Source organism: Rhinopithecus bieti, unplaced genomic scaffold (assembly GCF_001698545.2).
Source record: "Rhinopithecus bieti isolate Rb0 unplaced genomic scaffold, ASM169854v2 scaffold_39273, whole genome shotgun sequence".
Classification (NCBI taxonomy): domain Eukaryota; kingdom Metazoa; phylum Chordata; class Mammalia; order Primates; family Cercopithecidae; genus Rhinopithecus; species Rhinopithecus bieti.
In genome coordinates this window covers 250,254-268,947 of record NW_016816078.1, presented here as the reverse complement: position 1 = coordinate 268,947, position 18,694 = coordinate 250,254, and the positions used below count along the sequence as shown (strand labels likewise).

The 18,694-nt window shown below is 38.2% G+C and overlaps 1 protein-coding gene across 1 annotated transcript in view; it reads left to right on the top strand.

Annotated features, from left to right (window-relative positions):
• Positions 1-18,694, top strand: part of AGPAT5 (1-acylglycerol-3-phosphate O-acyltransferase 5) — a 52,380-nt gene that overhangs the window by 10,694 nt on the left and 22,992 nt on the right. Inside the window, exons 2-4 of the mRNA XM_017854318.1 lie at positions 6,191-6,260; positions 11,804-11,919; positions 13,649-13,738. Coding sequence (XP_017709807.1) covers positions 6,191-6,260; positions 11,804-11,919; positions 13,649-13,738 — 276 coding nt within the window. The remainder of the gene's footprint in view (positions 1-6,190; positions 6,261-11,803; positions 11,920-13,648; positions 13,739-18,694) is intronic.

Here is an 18,694-nt window from a genome sequence, read left to right as displayed (position 1 = left end):
TCTTTCATTCCTGATCATCCTCAAAATTTTGAAAAAGAAATTGTGAAAATTACATCAGCAACATATAGGCTTATATCCTTGAGAAGCAGAAGTTAATTACCTAAACACAGCAAGTACCTTAGAACTCGGTGGAGTTGAATTCCACTATGCAAGGAATCAAAGTAACAATGAAATTATGATTGGAATGACGTCAAGAGGAATTCTGATTTATAACAGACTACGAATGAGTACCTTTCCATGGTTGAAGATTGTAAAAATTTGTTTTAAGTGCAAACAGTTTTTTATTCAGCTTTGAAAATGGCTTGCATAAATCTGGAAAAAGATTATCAGGATTTAATATGATGAATTGTAGAGTGTGTAAACGTTTGTGGAAAGCAAGTTTAGAACATCACATATTCTTCTGTTTGGACAGACCACTTCCAACTAGAAATAATTTTTTTGCACATTATTTTACATTAGGTTCAAAATTCCTAATGCACCGTGGGAGAACTGAAGTTCAATTAGTTCAGTATGGCAAAGAAAAGGCAAATAAAGACAAACTACTTGCAGGATACTCAAGTAAGCCATTGACATGGAAATTAATGAATTGGGAAGTAGTAAGCAGGAATTCAATATCTGATGAAAAGATTAGAAACATAAAGCCTTCCATCACAGCTGCCACCTGGAACATGAATTCCTACTCATCAAAATTTTGCATTCATACAAGAGGGAACCTGATTATGACCATCTTCAGTTGGTCATTTGGTAGATTATGTGGTTCACACTTCTTCCAAAGTATTTGCAAATCAGAGATCACCATTATCAGCACAAGCTGATAGCATCACTCTGGAATCATCACCATTACAAGACACCGCTGAGATGGGTAGTCTCTGGCTTTACCACCCAAACAATCTAAGAAAAACAGTTGGAACCAAATTCATTATTTACATTTCCAACAAGATCTGGAAGATCATATTAATAAAACATTGATGTTACATCTTCTCTTTAAAAATCTACTCCTAATGGTGGTGTTCTACATGATCATTTTGTTCTAATCAGAGTGAACCTGATGAAAATGGAAGGTATGGAGTCAATGTAAAGGGGAATATGGTCAGAATATGTCTGTGATCGTGTCCTGAGAAGCACCAGGAACACCTTTGAACTCGGTGACCCTCGATTGAAGAGAAGACCTAGTTGTATTGATCAGTGGTTGGGACTTTACAGACACATCCATGATTGGGTTGTCTTGCTTATTAAAGCTAACTGTGAGAGACATTCTGGGGAGCTCATGCTTCTAGTTCTACCTATGCTGCATATGATATAGTGGAAGAAGTGCTAGAAAACGGAACAGACTTCCAGTACATTCTGGAGAAAGCCCCATTAGATAGTGTCCACCAGGATGACCATTTCCTGTGGGAGTCAGTGATCCAGCTAGCCAAGGGCTTACCGCTGGAACATTCTGGACACAATTTGATCGGCTTGTCAAAAAAAAAAAAACTGGGAATGACAATGTCTGCTGCCAGGTTACCTTAGAACCTTTCCAAAAATAGATGCAGAGATAGTTTGCCTTATGATACTACATGGATTATTTTAAATGGTAATGAAGACTACATCAGTGCAATTCCAGCATTATAAGTCAGAACAGTGCTTGTCAAGGGGCGTTAACACACACTTGAACAGATTTTTGGCAGATGACTTAGGAACAAGTTTTCTCCATGGTTGTAATGTTGAGCACACAAGTTGAATGTGGCAGAGTTAAATGACCCCAATATTGGCCAGAACCCACAGGAAGTTCATCCTATGGATGCTACCAAGCCTTCTGCCACTCAGAAGAAGGAAGCACTGCCTTTATCTTCAGGAAGATCACACTGCTGTTTAACCAAGAGAAAAATAAGAGAGTCATCAGTCACTCAGATCCAGTACACAGGTTGGCCTGACCATGGAGACCCTGATGATTCAATGACTTTCTGGATTTTGTTTTTCATGTGCAAAATAAGAGGGATGGCAAGGAAAAACCCCTTGTTGTTTCTTGGCAGTGCTGGAGTTGGAAGAACCAGCATTCTTATTACTATGGAAACAGCCATGTGTCTCATTGAATGCAGTCAGCCAGTTTATTCACTAGACATGGTAAGAACAATGAGAGAGCAGTGAGCCGTGATGGTCCAAACACCTAGTCATTACAGTTTTGCATGTGAAGTGCTATTTTGAAAGCTTATGAAGAAGACTTTGCTAAAGAAAGCAAAAGGAAAAAAAACTTTGTCATCTGTTAGGTCCCATTTATTGCATGATAATTGTGTTTGTATTGATTATCGGGCAAGTAGCTGTTTGCTATTTTGATCTTATTTCAGAAGGGCATAATAATTTTACTATTCAATGAAACGTTTTAAACTGGGTAGAAAAGACTAGTTTTGTATGTTTTACAGCAGAAATCTTATAATGATTAACTGGTGGTATATTTCATTGGCATAAAATACATTTAAAAGTTCAAGTAATTATATAAACCATGTAAATTGTATATGTAATCTTATTCAAATTGTAATCTTATTCAAATTGAAATTCTTTATGGCTGTACTTCTATGTAATCAAAGACTTTGTGGGGAGAGATAGACTAGCTAGCTATTTCTCTTGTCCATTAATCACTTAACACAGTTTTGAATAAAAAGTTCTGTTTCGTTGGATAATACTAATGACAGTTTAACATATTTTAGATGGTTACTATGTTCTAGGCATTGTGTGAAGTAGTTTACATAGTTTCACTTATTTCACTGCAATCCTAGGAGGAGTAGTTACTATTATTACACTCATTTTACAGGCAAAGAAATAGGTCTGGAGAGGTTGGATGTTTTGCCCAAGTTCTCATTGTAAGGTGACGGATGAGGATTCTAATTCAAGTCTTAATTCAAGTCTAGTACTTCAGAACCTACCTCTTAGTGGCTCTCATGTTACAGTACAGGGGAGAGCAGACAGTTCCTTTACCCTCGTAGGGTCGCTAGGGCTTGTGAATTAAGAGACAGATTAACAGGAGAAGAGGCATACACATGTTATTGATGTTAGTATTTTTACATGCACAGGGAAGGAGGGGTTTATTTTTATTTTTATCTTTATTTTAAAGAGACGGGGGTCTTGCTGTGTTGCCAGGGCTGGACTCAGACTCCTGAACTTAAGCAATTCTTCTGCTTGAGCTTCCTGAGTAGCAGGGACTGTAGTTGTGCCCTTCTGTGCTTGGCTAAAGAATGGGTTTGTATGTGATTTTTAACAAAGGCTGATAAATTGTGAAGTGACTGAGGAGAAGAGGATTTCAGCTCCCAGGGGTGGTAAATTGTGGGAAAATGACTGGGAAATGTATGATAATAAGGTTTGCTATGCAGGTTTTTTTTGCCAGTTTCTGGTCTCCTAATAAGGGACAGGGAAACACCTTTACAGATGGAAATTCATATGACCTTTCCACAGGGAAATGTATGTCCTGCCTTAGGCAGTTAGGGAGAGGGCAGAGAACTCTTCCTGTGTCTGCTGTGTCTCAGCTGCCTTCAGCTCAAAATAATCCTAATGCCAAAGTAGCATATTTGGGTGTGGCATATTCTCTGATTCCTTTCAACAGTATCATCTATACTTAACAGTGGAAGTTTTTTTTAAAAAATCATGTTTCAGGTTTTGCATGTGGAAGGCAAATGGACATTATTGAGATAAATGAATATATATTTTTTAACAAAGAATGCTGTGTATTTATGTCTCTGTGACATTGTGTTTTGGAGGCTAAGGTGTTAAGCATGTGATTACTTTAAATTCCATATTACTACCTGTTTTTAAGATTAAAAAAGAGTCATTAGGCAGTTTATGTATCATGAGAGCAAATTAAAAACAACATAAATGTGATCAAGGTGAGGTGAAACTAGTCCACTTCTAATTCAGGCCTTCTTGTGAAAGCCAGTTTGTGCAAGGTAAGTAAGTTTGTTTGACAAAAACAGAATAACTAGTTTGTCAGTTGTGATGAAGATACATAGTTATTCAGAAACATTTTTATTGGCTACCTCTGAAATTAATAAATGAAAACAGAAAGTATTTTTTTTCTGTAGGGGATGTCTGATGAGTTCTTAAAAAGTGGATGAACCTAAAATTATGAAGAAGCAATTATAATGAACTTAAAATTACTTAAAGAGTTATTAAAAACAAAAAGAAAAGCCATGTTTTCTTGTGCCTTATATTGAAGTGACAAATTATTTGCAGGATACGTTTGTAGAGGGAACTAATGTGATTTAAAAAATGAGTACTAGATTTACAGAATGATGCCTTTAAAAGTCACTGGTGCACTTAAATTATTTTATTTATGTTTAATCTGAAACTACCTTTATTTTGAAAATGAGATATAGCTTTACCTACTGGTGACAAAAGTGTAAAGAATAATTCTGTAAACGTGTTAAAAACCAGCTTGGTGCTAGGCTCTTGGGGTAGAAAACTGATCAGGCTATTGAGGAGCTCATAGGCCATAAGGGACCAGGGACTTGTCATTAGGTGTGCAGTGTGTTCTGGATGCTCCTGAAGGAGTGTGGGCAGGTGTGCACCACCATGCCTGGCTAATCTTGTTATATTTCTGTAGAGACAGGGTCTGGCTGTGCTGCCCATGCTGGGTTTGAACTTCTGAGCTTAAGAGATCTTCCCATCCTGCCCCCACTGCCCCCGCCCACCCACTCCACCTCAGCCTCCCAAAGCACTGGGATTGCAGACGTGGGCCACTATGCCTGGCCTGTGCAAAACTTTTGAATCAGTGCATACTCAATGGTCTTGATGCAATTTTGGCTTGTTGGTAAGATAATGGGGATTTACTCACAAGCCAGGATGTCACTTTTAACTCTGAACAGATCAAACTATTGGTTTTACTCATTTATGCCATCGATAAACTTTATGAATAAAAACTCACTGGGCAAATATTTAAACATACTACATACATAGCACTGTGCACTTTCTAAAGAAAGTAATGGAAACTTTAGTCACATCCCTGGCTTCCAGAACTTTATGTTATCTAGGTGCATTTGTCTGCAAAGTTGTTGGGTTAATTGTCCCTTTCTTTCCTGTCTTTTTAAGATGTTAATAAATAGTGTCATGACCAAAAGATAATCCTTATGGACAAGATAGATCTAAAAAGGCTTAGCTAATTTATAATCTTACATAATCCATGATGACAAGATGCAGAAACAAAATGCCCTGAATAAAACCTAACACCATTAGCAGCCATTTCCTTTTAAGTCTTTACAAGTATACTCCCAGTTTCTTGAAAAATTTATTCTAAAATATATAAGACACACAAAACAGCAGAAAGACTAATACAGGTACATTGAACACCTGTGTACCTACTGCCCAGTTTAAAAATAAACTGGCTGGTGGACCAGAAGCCCACTGTGTGCTTCTCGCCAGCTCCTGCCTCATGCTGGAAGTTGCCCTTTTGTTTAACTCTGTTCTTGGTGGAGGTGGAGTGAGTCCTAATCATGGAACCATGTTTCTCTCATACTTACAGAATAAAGTTGTAATCTTTAGCGTGGAATTCAAAAGACTTCTGGCATTCCAGTTCAGAGCCACCCCTCTGGTCTCCTTGATCCTCAGCCCGACACTGCCCATGTACCCAACAGGCCTCCAGGGTCACTGCTTCCATTCATTCTTATTCTCATGAACATTTTCCTTCATCTCATCTGCCAAAATCCCACCTAATAATCCTCCTGCTCTGCAGTTTACAGTTCTTTAAAATTAAAAAAGGTTGTGTAGCCTTCTAGTTTCCTGAAAAAAGAAAAAACAGATTTTAAACATTAAAAAGTATCATATTTTCATAGTATTTGCATTATGTCTCATTACAGTTCCTGTGGACATGTCTGTCTCTTACTAGATTGATTGTAGGCTCTTTGAAGGAAGATTTATGTTATGAACAGTGTTTTATATATTGTTAGCAATCAATAAATGCTTGTTATATTTTTCTCATGAGGATATTGATTATTCTATTTTAATTTATGACCATTAACCTGTCCTATACATAACTGCTTTGTGGACATGAGCAGTTTTGATATCTGAGGCTCCTGTGAGGAATCTAATTTTTGTTAATCATGGATGGAAATACAGCATCGTTCATCAGTTTCTTCACATTGTCTTCCTTTGTATATTACAGTATATTACAGATGTTTTAAAATATCAAAGTAATGTGTTTTTTTTTGTTTGTTTTATTTTTTAGATATTGCTATATGGAGATTTGCCAAAAAATAAAGAAAATATAATATATTTAGCAAATCATCAAAGCACAGGTTTGTATTTCATTTGCATGAAACGTAGGTTTTTCTACAGATGGCACATGGGCATTCAAAATACCATTCTTATATTTAAATGAAGTGGGTTTTTTAAAACATCGATTTTCTGTGCAGATATTACACCTGTTCTTGTATTTCTGTGATTTTACTTTTTGGAAAGTCAGAAACTTGAAAGCTATGAATTTTCCTAAATTTACCTTCTCCCTCTGTTGGATGTAAGTAAGCTATTTTCTTACTTGCTTGGTTTGTTTTTCCTTTGTGTAGCTCTTTAAATAGTGTATTCATCCTTTTTGTAAGTGATGTTTCTAGAAGTAGCATTGGGTCAAAGTGTAGATATACACTTTACATTTTTGATTGCTAAGCTGCAGAAAGGCTGTATTGGTATGTGAGTACTCATTTCCTTACTATGCTAGTCATTTCTAATGTCTGCACTTCCTTTCCTTCTTCAAATGGGTTTGGTTTAATTCTAGTTTGCTACTGTTCCATCAGAGGAATTGCAGAGGACTGGTCTTCAAAATAGTGCAGTATATACTTTAGGTTAAGATACTTCTAAAACCTTTGCATTTTAAGTAATTCTAGAGTCCCAAGAATTTGCAAAACAGTACATTGAGTCCTATGACCCTTTCAGCAATATTTTTCCCAATGGTGACATCTTAATATAATTGTAGCACAGTAGCAGGATCAGGAAATTGTCATTGGGTAAGGTACTTTTTAATTCTCCAAATAATTCAGCCCTCCAAGAAATCCCACTTCTTATGTTTTCAAACCTGTAGCTAGCTACTTTTGGTGCATACTTCCTAAATTCCATTTTTATTACTTTAAAAAATGTTATACCTAGAAGCTCAAAGCTAAAACAGCCTGATCAATATAGTACTCTTAAGCTAAAACAACCTGATCAATATAGTACTCTTAAGCTAAAAACAACCTGATCAATATAGTACTCTTAAGGGAAATCACTTATGCCTGTGACTTTTTTTTAAATTTTCTTTCTGTCCGCTGTCTCTTCATGATTTTGTGGTTTTTATTACTTATACCATAGATGAGGTATAGAAAGTATAAGAAGTTAAAGTGCATTTTTCTCAATTTAGTGAAGTAATGATTACATTCAGATTTATAGGACAAGAGTTGAAGCTACAAGGGGTTGATAGGAATTTTGATGTATATGTGTGTTTTCCCCAACTTTATTATATGACTGGTTCAGACTGTTTTATCTAATTACATTTCACTCTCGGCAAAAATAGCAAAACAGTCAACCAATGGTCAGTGCTGCTGATAACTCTGGTCTGTGCCGACATATTGGCCATTTTACTTCTAACACCATTCTGCTGTTCCTGTCCTGCCGCTGACGGATGTGTCTACCAGGTTTCAAATATCAAATAAAAGGGATCCGTGGGCCCAGTACAGGGAATGGCTCTTGATAGCTTTGATTTTCCTACATTTCCTTTATATTGATCCAGTGTTAATTTCGTGTAGAGTTGTCTTTCTGTTTAACAGGATTCTCTTAAAATTCCTTCTTCAGTTTCCCTGCCAGCTTTTCTTTGTCCAGGTTTCAGTATAAACTCCACTCGATTAACAGAGCTCTCTAGTAGTGACTCGTGGAGTAAGTTCTCTGAACATTTCTGGAAGTGTTGCTGATAGTGACAATAATGATAACTACTACTGTTCATTTGTATGCTTACTACATGTTGGCTTTTATATATATTCCTTCAGATTGAGGACTTCTAGAAAATATCTATGAAAAAACAGATTGCAAAACAAAAATAAAAAACAATTCTACTTGTATTTGGGACCAGAGGTACTATGGGAAGGATAATCTTCATCCTCAGACCACACTGACCTGAATTTCATTTATCAGTTTAGAGAACCGCTTCCCCTTCCCTTCACCCTAGCTCCAAGTGCCTGTGACTTTGTATCACTGCTCTGGCACCAGATCCTGATCCCAGCAGGATTTGGGAAGTCTGCTTTTTGAAAACCTTCCTTTTAAAATTCGATAACTTGGGAAAATACTAGGGGAGTGATTTTAAATTTCTTTAGAATTACAGGCTTTAGTCAGTATATGACAGAGCCTTTTCCTAGAAAAAATGTGCATATAAAAATGTGTATGTAGTTTTAGGGTTTCAGAGACCCCTAAAGCCTAGCCATAGACATGGTTCATTGTCCGATCCTGTTTAGGTACCCTTGTAAAACCCTTCTGAGATATTAAGTATCACAGCGGAGTATCTCTGAAAATGTAATTAGCAGAAAGAACATTTCAAAGACTGCTGTTCTGCTTAGACTTTCTTGTTTGTCTTCTGCCAGGCTTGCCAGAATAAATGAGTTTCCTGGCCTGATACTCAAAAGAATTAACATTTAAATTAGTCTCTCTCTTCCCTTGTTTTCACTTGACACATCCTTGTCTCTACATTCTGTCTCTGTCTCTGTTAACTCATTTCTCTCTGGAGTCAGCAGGATACAGTGACTGTTATTCCTTCCCCTTATCCTTCAACAATCTACTTTTGATACTATTTGCCAATTTTTTCTTTTTTTTCAGACAGAGTTTCACTCTTGTTGCCTGGGCTGGAGTGCAGTGGTGCGATCTCGGCTCACTGCAACCTTCACCTCCCGGGTTCAAGCCATTCTCCTGCCTTAGCCTCCCTAGTAGCTGGGATTACAGGCATGCACCACCACACCTGGCTAATTTTGTATTTTCAGTAGAGACAGGGGTCTCACCATGTTGGTCAGGCTGGTCTTGAACTCCTGACCTCAGGTGATCTGCCTGCCTTGGCCTCCCAAAGTGCAGGGATTACAGGCGTGAGCCACCGCTCCCTGCCTACTATTTGCCTTTTTATTCACATGAAATGTTCCCTTTTCTTGGTTTAAGCATCAATTTTCTTGTTGAACAGCATGCGTGGTGAGTAGAATGTTATAAAAAGGCACGGACTTTGGAGTCAGAGAGACCCAGGTTCCTGTTCGGCATTGCAGAAATGCTGTTCTGCAACAGGCTGTGTGTCAGTGGGCAAATTACTTATCTCTCAGAGCCTTATTGGTAAGGCGTGAGTGCTAGCTCCTTTAGGCCCTTTACAGAGGCTATCTCCTAATCCTGGTAGAGTACCTGGCTCATAGATGATGTTTAAAAGTGGTTGTGATGCCAGTCATAGCTCACCATTAGCATAACACTGGATCCATGGTAGGGAAGCACTGCACATGCAGTATCTCTTAGACTACACAGGGCCCTCATGAATTAGGAGCTGTTCTTTCATGACGATAGGGATGAGGAAATTAGACTTGCTGCCTCTCACTGCCTTCCACTCCTTTCCTCCAAGTAAATGGGAACAATGACACTGCTTTGGGTTGATCGCCATGGAAGAGTCTCACGTAGCCAAATTTATTGCTATCTTAGTTAAATTATGCCAGAACACAAAATATGAATAGTTATTGTCAAAGTAATATAATCTCAACTGTAACTGAGATAGTCAGAAACTATCTGTAATCTAGTGTCCTATCTGAAACATAGCTGAGAATAAACAAGAAATAAAGATAATTCAGTAGCAAATATTGGTGGCGCAAAGCTTGTATATTTTGACTACTTAAGCTAGTTGTTAAATGTTTCCACTAAAATTTTCAAGTTTAAGGGTATAGCCCAGGGCAGCTTATTATGAACATGACGTACCTTGAAAATCTTATACTTTCTCTTAAAAGTTCTTGGGAGGGGCATCTGAAGCCATAATATAACCATAAACCTGTTTGTTTTAAAATAAAATCCATTTTTAAAATTCTTCCAAATTAAAAAAAATAATTGTTGCAGGAAAAGATGCTAAACCTGGTTTTTAACTTTGTACCTCAACTATATTTCCAAGATGTGCTTTAGCCTGGGAACATACAGAACCATACAGAATTAGTTCTCAATTTAGTCAATTTATTGACTGCTTACTTTTGGCATTTGGTACAGGTATAGCAGGATTGATTATACGGTTTCTAAGACATGACTAGAAGGAAATATGTTTATCAGTTATTATTTGTTTGATCTAAATTAGAAGGGGCTAGGGAGAGGGCTTCAACAGGAAATTATATACTTTAGAGAAAAGTGATCATTGATAGCCCAATAGCGTAGATATCTCAACCCAATAACACAGGTCATGTCTGTCTCTGGGATCATACACACTGTAGGGGAGCATCTTTGCAAGCAGCATTCTACTTTTAGGAAGCCATACCAAAAGTTCCATATATATAATAATTGTAAGTCTTCAGTCATCAAGAAAAAGTTAACTTGTGAATGATAATCCCTGATTAAAAGAGAGATGTATAATAATTGCTAAGACATTTTCTGGGTTAATTTTAGTATTAAAATGGCTAACTCTTCTTTGGGATATTCTGACTAGTATGGTGCATTGTCTAACGGATTTCACATAGCTGAGAGCTAATCATCCTGTAATCTGGAAAACTGTCCTCTTTGGCTAAAACTTTATTGTAATTCCTTTAAATCCTCAGCTTTTATTTTCTACAGATTTTTTTTGTTTGTTTTTTTAACATTTCCTTCCTCTGACTCACTCCTTTTGTTCTCATTTTGTGGCCTGAGGACATGTGTGATGCTAGAACTGTTGTTTTCACAGATTCTTAACAATTTTCTTTTCGAGTATCAATTGAGCTCATGTGTGTATTAACTAGAGGTCTCCCTTACATTTCATTCTTATATGTTTTCTTTCTCATCAAGAAATAGAGTAGTTTGTAGCCATTTACTTTCAAATCTAAATTTCTGTGGTTCTTAACACTTTTATCATTTGTCTTCTTAATTTCACTTCATTTCCTCTTTAAACCGTGTCCTCTGTTTCCCATCTTCTGCACCCACATTGCCACTTCCTGTTTGTTTTATTGGCAAGGGCCGCTCTCTGTGTTGGGAATTTTTTCTTTTTGAAAGTTCAACTAACAACCTCTAGGAAGTTTTTTGTTGCTGCTGTTATCAACTCATACCATCTTACCCTTGTTTTTGCAACCCTTTGTTAATAACGTATTTATTTAACTGTAGTTATTAGCAGCCTGGGATCATTTTTCTTGGTTACATAAAGAACGCATGTATCTACCCAGCACTATTGTAAGGCATGTGAGACCTTTGTTTGATTGCCGTCCTAACCTAGTACCGAGTCCTAAAAACTCATTAGTAAAAGATAAACTGTCCTTGCCTTTTGCCGAACATACATATACACACACAGAATATTTAGTTGCAATTCATAGTTTCATTTGGCCATTTTTTGTTTATAATTTCCCCTTTCTCATTAAAAAAAAATCTTTGTTTTCTAGGCTTTAGGATTTAGAGAAGCTCATTTTATTCCATATACATGCTGCTGTTGGATTACTTAGGTATTTTGTGACTGTGTTTTATCTTTGAAATAAAAGCCTTTCAAGAAATGCAAAAAAATCTCAAAAAACAGAAAATGTATATTTTAGAATATCTCAGATTGATTTAAAAAATTTTAAACATCCTAATCACAGTACTTTTGAAGCACACTCCTAGTACAACTTGTGAAGAGGTTCATGTATGCATTAACTGGGTCCTGTCTCTGCAGTTGACTGGATTGTTGCTGACATCTTGGCCATCAGGCAGAATGCGCTAGGACATGTGCGCTATGTGCTGAAAGAAGGATTAAAGTGGCTCCCATTGTATGGGTGTTATTTTGCTCAGGTAATTTGTTTCCATGCTTTTCTCTCTATATATGTAGTTTGTAAATTTTGTTTTGTTTTGTTTTGAGACGGTCGCACTTTGTTGCTCGGGCTGAGTGCAGTGTTGTGAACACAGCTCACTGCAGCCTTGACCTGTGGGGCTCAAGTGAACCTTCTGCCTCAGCCTCAAGTAGTTGGGACTGTGGGTACCCACCACCATGCCTGGCTATATTTGTGTTTTTTGTAGAGATGGGGATCTCGCTGTGTTGCCCAGGCTGGTCTTGAACTCAAGCAATCTGCCTGCCTCAGCCTCCCCAAATGCTGAGATTATAGTTCACACTGCCATACCCAACCCTATAAAAATGTTATATTTTAAAATGTAACATATACTTCATGTAAATGTATAGTTTTTAGAATGGGTTTAATAGTTTATTCTCAATTGAAATAATTTTGTTTGGTATTTTTAGTGGTGTGTACTTATACACCTGTCTGATTATCCATATACAGTTTTCCTTCAGCATCTGTGGGGACTGGTTTTAGGACCACCACAGACACCAAAAGCTAAAACACAAGGCTCAAGACCCTTATTTGGAATGGGATAGTATTTGCATATAACCTGTGCACTACTTTAAATCATCTCTAGATTACTTATAATATCTAATACATTATAAATGCCACATAAACGGTTGTTATACTTTATTTTTGTTTGTATTATTTTAATTGTATTATTTTTTACTTTTATTCACATATTTTTGATCTGTGATTTGTTGAATCTGCAGATGTGGAACACATGGATATGAAGGACCAGCTGCAGTAAAATGAAAGAGTAAAAATGCAGATGTACAAAGACCAAACGAATAGGACACTTAAAGGCGTAGGATTTGATACGCAATTACATTAAACTATTGATAACAGTAATTAGCGATCTGTATGATATTAAAAAAATAGCTGTATATATAAAACTTACTTTCTCCTGTTCTGGAGGCTAGACATCCAAGATCAAGGTGTTGACAGGGTTAGTTCTCCCAAGGTCTCTCTCCCTGGCTTGCAGACAGCAGCCTTCTTCCTGTGTCTTCATGTGGTTTTTTTTCCCTGTGCCCGAGCACCCCTGGCATTGCTTCCTCTTCTTAGAAGGACTAATCACACTGGATGACTAATCCTTCTACAAAGACTTGTAAGGTCCCACTCTGAGGCCCCTTTTTAACCTTAATTACCACCTCTAAGTCCCTCTCTCTGAAAACAGTCACAGTGGGAACTATTAGGGCTTTAGTAGACTGACTTGGGGGAACACAGTTCTGTCCATAACAATGCCACAGAAATATCTGTAGCAGGACTGATTTTTTAAAATCCGTAAAGATCGTGAGTATTGACATTTTAAGGATGCTTTTTAGTGACTCCGTAATAAGTGGGTGGAAGAATGGGGAGTTAAATCCATCTGATTGATCAGGTTTTTTTATTTTAAAAAATGTATATTTAAGAAAGAAAACATTTTCATTTTAACTGCCAACAAAACTAAAGTTCATGTATTTTCCAATACAGTATCACACGCAGTTTTTTTGAATTATGTTGAGACAAGGTAATTTTTCAGCTAAATGTTCTTTAGAAGCTAATATTTGAAGACATTAAATATAGATTCAGTTCTGAAATGTAGTTTATATTCTGTACTTTTGAAAGAAAAGTTGCCTTTTGATGACTCTGGCCAATCGTTATTTTAAAAGTAAAACTTCTTTCTCCCAATTTTATTGTGGCAGCATGGAGGAATCTATGTAAAGCGAAGTGCCAAATTTAATGAGAAAGAGATGCGAAACAAGTTGCAGAGCTATGTGAACGCAGGAACTCCAGTAAGAACCTACCCGGTTTTATTTTTCTTACCAGCTCTCAGTTTCTAAATTTAAGAATTAAATTAAAATCTAAGAATTGTTTTGAAAATATATTTTCCCATGTGTAATTACTAATTCAGAGTTACGCTGAGGTAACAGAAACCCTCTAAGTACAGGTAAGCAGGTATTTCAGCCATCAGAAAGATTGCTGTAAACAACTAGGTCCTTTGCTGGTCAGTGGACCTTAAAGAGGAATAAAAAGAGCATTTGGTGTCTTTCAGAGTCTATAAATAGCTAACTACATTTTAACCTGACATTTAAGCTACTTTAAGACCTCATCTTACTTCTTGTCTTCTTTACTATCAGATTTAGTTTTAGAAGCAGCAACTGTTTTCTCTTAGTGGAAATTTGGAATGTCTTACATATACAGAAAAACCAAAAAAGGATGAATCTCTACAAATGTCAAATCATTCAGTGTAAATAATATTTTATAAAACTTTATTCCACAAAAGTGGGGGAAGTTCAATCTGCTATGTGTAGAATGCTGATTGCTGCCAATGGCTTTTCCCCTGGTTCCCTCCTAAGACAAAGCATCATGCTTACCAGGACTACTTGGGCTTTCTCTTTCGGTGCATGACAGCATGACATGTGCTCAGAAGCTTAGCTGCGTGCACAGGCTTTCCTCTTCCTTTCTGGCTCCCTCCCTCTGTCTTCCCTCCTCTCCTCTTGCCCTCCCCTCACTAGGGGTCCTGGGCAGCAGCTGGAGCTCATGGTGAAGGAAGAGTTCTTCACGGTCAGCTGGTAAAGTGCCCGGTGCAAGCATTATTTATTCACGTGCCTCTTCTAGGTGTTTGTTCTTCATGGTCAGCTGGTAAAGTGCCCGGTGTGAGCATTGTTTATTCACATGCCTCTTCTAGGTGTTTTTGCATTAGGACATTGCATCCTGTTCTGGGCATGTATGGGATGACAGAAGCAGAATGGAATGAGATGAACAGTGACCCTTTATCCTGTTATAGCTCACCCTTGAGAACCAAGCTTGGTGTTTTCAAAGGGTCTGTTTAGTCTGAAACAGTGTGAATTTGGGCAGAATTGTGGTCATTGTATGTAGGTTTCCAAAAGACAGAATAAGTTGGTAATACGGTTTATCGACTTTTTACAAAAAAATTAAAATTTAAAAATCACGAATTTATACCTTAAAATGTCCGTCCCACTTCTCTCCCAGCTGTCCAGTCACCCCAGCCATGGATGACTGCTGTGGAGTTTCTTCTGTGTCCTGCTGTGGGCATTGTATATATGAAGCAAATGAAGATAGCTGCCTGTTGGGTGATGTTGGCGTTCTATGCACAGTGGTCCCTTGCTTTTTTGCCCCTGCAAATATAGCTGTCAGTGGCACTAGGGCTGAAAAAATCAGCTCTGTACACTTGTCATGTGTCTGTTTCTCCGGCTGCCTTCATGAGTTTCTTCTTGTTTTTGGTTTGCAGCAGTTTAAGTATCATATATCTGAGTGTCATTTAAAAAATTTTACCTGGATTGGTCCTCTGAGCTTGGATCTATGGTTTGGTGTCTGTTATTAATTTTGGAAATTTCTTTACTCTTATTTCTTTAAATATGATTCCTACCGCAGTCTTTCTTCTCCAGTTATGTTTGTGTTGGCTCATTTGTCACTGTTCTTTAGTTCTTAGATGCATTATTCATTGTTTTTTAAAAATTTTTTTTACACCCCCTTCCCTTTTTTCTTTTTTTGTTACAGTTTGGATGATTTCTGTTGACCCACCTTTTTGAGTTCACAGATTCTTCCTTTGGCTGTGTTGAGTCTACTGGTGAGCCAGTTGAAGGCACTCTTCATCTCTGCTACTGCGCATTTCATTCCTCACATTTCCCTTTGACCCTGTTTCATAGTTTCCATCTCTGTGCTAGAATATCTGTCTGATCATAAAGCTTAGTCACTTTTTCCACTTGAACCTTTATCATTTTATTATACTTGTGGTTCTCTTAAATTCCCTGCTTGATAATTCCAATATCTGGGCCATGTCTGAGTCTGGAAATTTTGATTGCTTTGTCTCTTCAGATTGTGCTTTATCTTGCCTTTGTCACACTTCCTAAGATTTTGCCGAACGCTAGGGCTTTTTTGTAAGACAGTAGAAATGGAGGCAAGTTGTCTCTATACCTGGAAATGGATAGACTTGTCTTTCTGCTCAGCCTTTGGTGTTGAGGAGTTGAGTCAGTCCACTCAGGAGGTGCACTGGATTTGCGTTTTGCTCATGTGCTTTTTCTCACAGCTTCAGGTTTCTATAGCTGCATTACTTTGTGTGTAGGTTGGGGACGTCCTCCCAGTAGAGCTTTTCCTCAGTGTCTGTTTCACACTCAGAATTTTCACATGGCACCTCGGAGTGGCTCTCCTCTTTGTGCCTTTCCCCACTGTACTTCTCTGATACTTGTTACTGAACTCTCACTAGTTTGGTGGTAGAAGGAGAAGGAAGGGAAGTGTCTTTTTATTCTTAGGGAGAATCTCAGGGGTGGAGCCTTCTGTGATCCTGCCTTGCTTCTGGCTGTAAGTCTGTGCCCAGGATGTATTCCTGCCTTCACTAAGAGTTTTTCCCTGTTCTCTTCGCCCAGCCTCATCGAGTATTCATCCGTGCTCCATGGGTAGCAGGGTTTTGTTGCCCCTGTTCATCAGTTTCCGCCTGCTGTTCCATAGGAAACGTACAGAGAAGGATGTGGGCTGGGCCCTGAGCCTTTCCCACAGGGCTGCTGTTCCATCCCGCAAGCCTACATCCAGTCTTCCCTGACCCCAGTGTGTTTTCCTTTTTCCTTATCTTGTAAGTACACAGGAGGTCTGTGGGTCGAGCCTGTAAATTGTGCTGCCTTCTCCTTGTGTCTGTAGCCCAGGGGTTCATCTGTTCCACTAGCTTATGCTTGGCTTTCTGCACAATTGTTAAAATTTTTAGCTAAATGTTTGCATTGGCCCCTAAGTAAACAAGCACTTGCATCTTGTTTCTCCTTTGAGTTTTCTCTCATTCCTTAGACTTTTGGATTAGTTGGTTGCCTTGCAACCTTTTGGCTCTCTGAAGGATCTGAGAAAAGTCATGAATCTACAGATTGTCAGTGTTGTTGTTGCTGTAGGGTTAGGAGTAGTATTCCTTCAGTATTCTACATACTTCATGGAAGCCTCCTCTCATTTTTGGTTAATAAATTTCAAAACTTGGAACAATGTTAGATTTACAGAAACGTCAGAAAGAACAGAGTGTTCCCATTTATTTATTCTTTATCTAGCTTTTTTTTTTTTTTTTTTTTTTGCTTTTTTTTTTTTTTTTTTTTTTTTTGAGTTGGAGTCTCGGTCTGTCACCCAGGCTGAAGTGCAGTGGCACGATCTTGGCTCACTGCAACCTCTGCCTCCTGGGTTCAAGCAATTCTGCTGTCTCAGCCTTCTGAGTAGCTGGGATTACAGGTATGTGCGACGATGCCCGGCTAAATTTTGTATTTTTAGTAGAGACAGGGTTTCACCATGTTGGCCAGGCTGGTCTCAAACTCCTGATCTCATGATCTACCTGCCTCAGCCTTCCACAGTGCTGGGATTACAGGCATGAGCCACCACGCCCAGCCTTCTTCATCTAGCTTTAACATCTAATGTTGACATCTTACATAACATGGTATATATTTGTCAAAACTAAGAAATAAACATTGGTACCACACTGTTAATTGTACTACAGATTTTTATTCAGACTTTACCGGGTTTTCCACTAATGTCCTTTTTCTGTTCTAAAATAAAATCCAGAATAGATACAAATTCATTCACCTTCAGTGTTTTAAATTTATTGTTTTTCGTTATATGAAGTGCTATGTGGTTTTCGTCAAATCTGTTATTTTGGTTTTAATCTTCAAGCTTGTCTTTGTTTCTTTAAGTGTTAAAGGCATAATTTAAAAGGTGTGTAGGTGTGTTGGGTTATTTCAGTGCCTAAAGTCCTGTCTGAATCTGTTGTTTTTTGCTGGTTCTTGCTCATGGTACTTTCTTTCCTTGTTTGCTTTGTTATCTTCCTTTGCTTCTGGCTGTATTTGGTAAGTTATTTGTGGAAATCAGTTGAAGCCTCAGGTGGGAGCGTCTTTCTCCAGAGAACATTTCTGCCTGTTTTAGCTGGGCCCCTTCAGGCTCCTCTAGTGCGGGCCCCACCCAAACCAAATTCTGAGTTGAAGGTGAACTGAGCCATTCAGGCAGTGCGACCCAGGGTTGTAGATACACGGGAGACCTGCTCACCTCTCATTTACTTTCACCCTGAGAGTGGAGCCTTTGGTGTTTCCTTCTGATTCTCTCTTCACATTTATATTAGAAGGTCTGTGGGCTTTGGTTTCTGTTCCCCTCATCTTCTGAGTCTTGTAAAACAAAGTTCTGTTTTGTGCTTACTTCTGCTTTACTGTGTTTGCTTAATTTCGGTCTTTTTTTTTTTTTCTTTTTTTTTTCTGTGTTTTCTTATTTTCGGTTTTTTTTTTTTTTTCTTTTTTTTTTTTTTGAGACGGAGTCTCGCCCTGTCGCCCGGGCTGGAGTGCAGTGGCCGGATCTCAGCTCACTGCAAGCTCCGCCTCCCGGGTTTACGCCATTCTCCTGCCTCAGCCTCCCGAGTAGCTGGGACTACAGGCGCCCGCCACCTCGCCCGGCTAGTTTTTTGTATTTTTTAGTAGAGACAGGGTTTCACCGTGTTAGCCAGGATGGTCTTAATCTCCTGACCTCGTGATCCGCCCGTCTCGGCCTCCCAAAGCGCTGGGATTACAGGCTTGAGCCACCGCGCCCGGCCTTAATTTCGGTCTTAACATCTTGCCAACTCTTGGGTACTTTTAAAATAATATTATATCCAGCTTTTTAAGTTGCTTTCAGTAGGAAGCTTGGTTCAAATAACCTAGTCTGTTATGGGCTACCAGAATAGCCTTCCTGTTTTTTGTGGGCAAAATTCCAGCCTTTTATGTTCCTAGCGCAGTATGGATAAC